The sequence below is a fragment of the Polistes canadensis genome, unplaced genomic scaffold (assembly GCF_001313835.1).
Source record: "Polistes canadensis isolate GaletaPanama2010 unplaced genomic scaffold, ASM131383v1 scaffold_211, whole genome shotgun sequence".
Classification (NCBI taxonomy): domain Eukaryota; kingdom Metazoa; phylum Arthropoda; class Insecta; order Hymenoptera; family Vespidae; genus Polistes; species Polistes canadensis.
This window is the reverse complement of record NW_014569758.1, coordinates 45,545-49,601: the sequence shown is the minus strand read 5'-3', so window position 1 is coordinate 49,601 and position 4,057 is coordinate 45,545. Positions and strand designations below refer to the sequence as shown.

Sequence of the window (4,057 nt, the reverse complement as noted above, 5' to 3'; positions counted from 1 at the left end):
TTGAAATTTTTATTACATATATGTTATAAACTAGCAAATACAATTATACATTATATCTGTAATAAATAATTGTGTGCAAGAGTTAAGAACGTATATATATATATATTTTTAGTATATAATAAAAAAATACACACGTATTGAGAATGAATTATATGATGCTTAACGATGCTTAACGAAAATTTGTTCAACTTTTTTTGTTTTATCATTTTGTGAATTGTTATTTTATTTTTCATTCTTTATTAATTTACCGTCAGCAATGCTGTGATATTTTACATTTGCTAGTAATCGATCAGAAATAATTAGTAGATTGGAAATATATTCATTATAATTGCAAATAAGATGATTAATTTGAGGTACGATGTTTAATTTTACGATGTTAAAGAAGGAAGCACGTAAATTTGCATTAATGTTCATTTAATTGGAATAAAAATAAAAAAAAAATGAATAAATGTGAATAATAAAAACGCGAACTAATCCACAAAATATTTCACATACTTATATCTGTTAGATTATTTTAAGATATCTGTTATTTAAACTAAATGTAATCTTATAAATAATAAATGGTTTATAATATTTTCCATAATGTTTAATACAATTTTTTGTCTTTTCTTTTTTAAGTGCAATTAAAACATCATTTACTTATTTCTGTTTACTCTGTTTATTTTGTAAAAATCTGTCGATGTGTGTGTATCTATTTTATAGATATATAAATTCAGTTGCTTGGAAACTAAAAAGCAAAACATTACTGTTCTGTGAGAGTGAAGTCTTTAACTTAATAGTTCAATGTCTCATGCGTTATTTTTTACTTCTTTTTCTTTAAAAAAAAAAAAAAAACTTGTTAACATATATTCTTCTCCATATGATATCTTGTCTTATTTATATCGTTACGAAAAGAATGTATTAATTAATATAATTATTGTGAACGATACATCAATCATTATCGGGACACTTGTTTTAAGTGTTTTTAAAAGAGGTAGTTTTATTGGCGAAATTGAAGAAGAATAAATAAAAATGGTGAAGATCTATATTTATATATAAATTATTTATGTTGTTAAAAGTAATTTTTGTTGAATTTTTGTAAAATTTGTAAAATATTTTTGAAAACAGGGACCAAAGAAAGCTAAGGGTAAATCAGTAGATACCGTTGACGGAGTGGACACGACAAAAATGAACAGAGAACAGCTCGAGATCTATTCTCATAAGATTTTGGAAGAATTGGAACGTGAAAGGGAGGAAAGAAATTTTTTTCAATTAGAAAGAGACAAATTACGTACTTTTTGGGAAATTTCGAGGCATCAATTGGACGAAGCACGCGCCATTGTAAGGTATACGAAATTTTTATTTATACTACTAACATTTTCATATTAATAAACGATAGAAAAAAAAGGAAAATACCTTTTATAAATTATTAAATCATGGGGACATTAAAACATTTATTTTATATTTTATTATTTTTTTGGTAAATACGTTGCAAATAATGATTGCATTCTAGCAAATTGTACACACAATAGTGAAGTATGTAATTATTTATTTGTTTAGGAACAAAGAACGAGAGAAGGAAGAACTAGAGGAAAAGCACGAAGCAGAAATGAAATTGTACAAACAAAAAGTTAAGCACTTGATGTACGAACACCAAACTAATTTGTCCGAAACAAAGGCGGACCATTTGGTTGCTCTTAAAATGGCGCAAGATGATCACGTATCTCAAGAGAACGAGTTCATTAGAGATAAAAAGGAGTTAAAGAAAGCACAAAAGGAACTGGAAATGACTCGTTTGAATGAAATTCATGAATTGAAACTTGTAAGATAATGATCATGACACGAGTGTGTTTTATTTTTTCAATTTATACCACGTAAATTATAATATATCTTTAATATATATATATATATATAAGGTTTTTTTTCCTAATTACATCTAATTATTTTATGTTGGAAAATACTACATTGAATTCATTGTTGCGAATATGAATTGTTCCATTTTAACAGCACCATGCTGAAGAAATAAGTGACATAAGAAAAAAATTTGAATCAGAAGCGATAGAATTGGAGCAAAAATACGAGCAGAAATTAACGAGTCAGTACGAATCGTTGATGTCAAAACATCAAATGGAAATTACCGAAATAGAGGAAAGAAAAAATTTGCACATTTTAACTTTAATTAAAAATCATGAAAGTGCATTTACGGAGATGAAAACTTATTACAATGACATTACTCTGAATAACTTGTCGCTTATTCAAAGTATGAAGGTACACACATGTATATATTATAAATATATAAAATATAGAAAAAAAAGACAAAATAAATCTGGATTTAAAATTGTTCTTTTTTTATGGAGGAACAAATGGAAGTAATGAAAAACAACGAGGATAGAATGAAGAAACAAGTACGCGAATTAACGATGGAAAATAAACAGTATTCTACGGAATTAAATACTTTGCGAGAAAAAGTAGCCGACTATACACGACAACTGGTTAATTATGAGAAAGATAAGCAATGCTTATCCGTAAGTAAATATAAGTCCTGGGGTGTGTGTCTATCCGTCCAAAAATTCAATTGCTTCCCTTTCAAACGTTAAACCTATATACCTTTTTTTCTTTTTTCTTTCTCCACTTTTCCCAAGCAGGGATTACTGATGGTGGTATTCTTAAACGCGGGCTTTATTAATATTATTTTAGCACACAAAGAGAAGACTGTCATTGGTTCTGAAGGATTACGACAATTTAAAATGGGAGAACGAAGTATTGGAATTACGTTTTGACAAAGTACACAACGTTTAACAAACATTTGTATTAATATTTTAATACGATCTTATCTAAAGAAAATAATCATTTCTAGTGTCAATCGGAAAGAGACGAACTTTATTCTAGATTTGTATCAGCTATATTGGAATTGCAACAAAAGACTGGTCTAAAAAATGTACTATTAGAGAAAAAGTTAGAAAAGTTATCGGAATTGTTGGAACAACGCGAAGTACAAATTAGCGAAGTTTTGGCTGCTGCTAATATAGATCCCACAGCCGTCGTTAATGTAAATACGAAATTGGAGGTAATGCATACAAAAGAATGTTTAATTATAAGTAACAAAAGAATGTTTGTTACTATATTTTTGTAATCATTGAATTTTGTTCACGCTACTTTTGTAATTGATATAATTTCATGAAACGATATAATCTTACTTTTCCAAATTTAACAGGACATGTTGAATAGAAAAAATACAGCGATACAAGATCTCCAGTATGAATTAGCTAAAGCTTGTAAAGCACACGACGATTTATTATCGGTATACGAAAGTAAATTGCAAGAGTACGGAATACCGAAATCCGAAATTGCATTTCAACCGTTAAGGGCCAAAATGGTTAATACGTGGACAGGGTCGGGACATGTTGTGGCGAGTTACGTTACGACGAATCGATAGATATAGAAATATATGAGAGAATTAGTTAAATGAATCAATTTATCTTTAAATTTCTGTTTTTATTCCTTATCTTCTTCCTACATGCAATGTGTGTGTGTGTGTGTGTGTGTGTGTGTGTGTGTGTGTGTGTGTAAGTAAAGAAGATACGAAGATCTTACTGGTCATCATTTACATATACATTTGTAATTTTTCTTTTTATATATCTAACAAAAAACAAACAAAAAGTAAAAGAAAAATGTTGAATAAAGAAGCTAAAAGAACTATTGTGTGAATTAAAAGAAATGAAAATGTCAGATCGATGGGATAATTGTTTAATTTTTGACTTATATATTATTCCTTTCTTCGATCTATCAATGGAGACAAATGTGTTTAATGATCTTTTCTAGTAATCATTATCATAATTATCATAATCATTATTATATCTGTATGTATTTTATCCGGACTTTATGCAAATTAATAAAAAATCGTCTAGATCGGACGAATAGATAGACGGATCAGATGTCACAATTTGTCATTAAAATAATATCTAATTATTATGTGTCAACTCAATAAATACGTTTTATTAAAAGTACTTGGTTTGAATTATTGATGCAAACTGGAAACACTTGTGAATACATTATCCTTCTTTTATATATATATATA

The 4,057-nt window shown here is 27.8% G+C and overlaps 1 protein-coding gene across 1 annotated transcript; it reads left to right on the top strand.

Moving 5' to 3' along the window:
- The first annotated feature begins 57 nt into the window (after nucleotides 1-57).
- Nucleotides 58-3,457, top strand: LOC106790042 (growth arrest-specific protein 8-like). Its single transcript, XM_014754685.1, has 7 exons — nucleotides 58-1,325; nucleotides 1,540-1,801; nucleotides 1,987-2,247; nucleotides 2,337-2,504; nucleotides 2,677-2,763; nucleotides 2,837-3,046; nucleotides 3,194-3,457. The coding sequence occupies exons 1-7, from the start codon at nucleotides 1,168-1,170 to the stop codon at nucleotides 3,413-3,415; spliced, it is 1,368 nt and encodes a 455-aa protein (XP_014610171.1). The 5' UTR covers nucleotides 58-1,167; the 3' UTR covers nucleotides 3,416-3,457.
- The last annotated feature ends 600 nt before the right edge of the window (nucleotides 3,458-4,057 follow it).

Bases quoted from the DNA above. Each gene is read 5' to 3' on its own strand.
- LOC106790042 (XM_014754685.1), top strand. From the start codon at position 1,168: ATGAACAGAGAACAGCTCGAGATCTATTCTCATAAGATTTTGGAAGAA. The intron at 1,802-1,986 runs GTAAGATAATGA...CCATTTTAACAG, and splicing joins AAATTCATGAATTGAAACTT to CACCATGCTGAAGAAATAAG. The intron at 3,047-3,193 runs GTAATGCATACA...CAAATTTAACAG, and splicing joins ATGTAAATACGAAATTGGAG to GACATGTTGAATAGAAAAAA.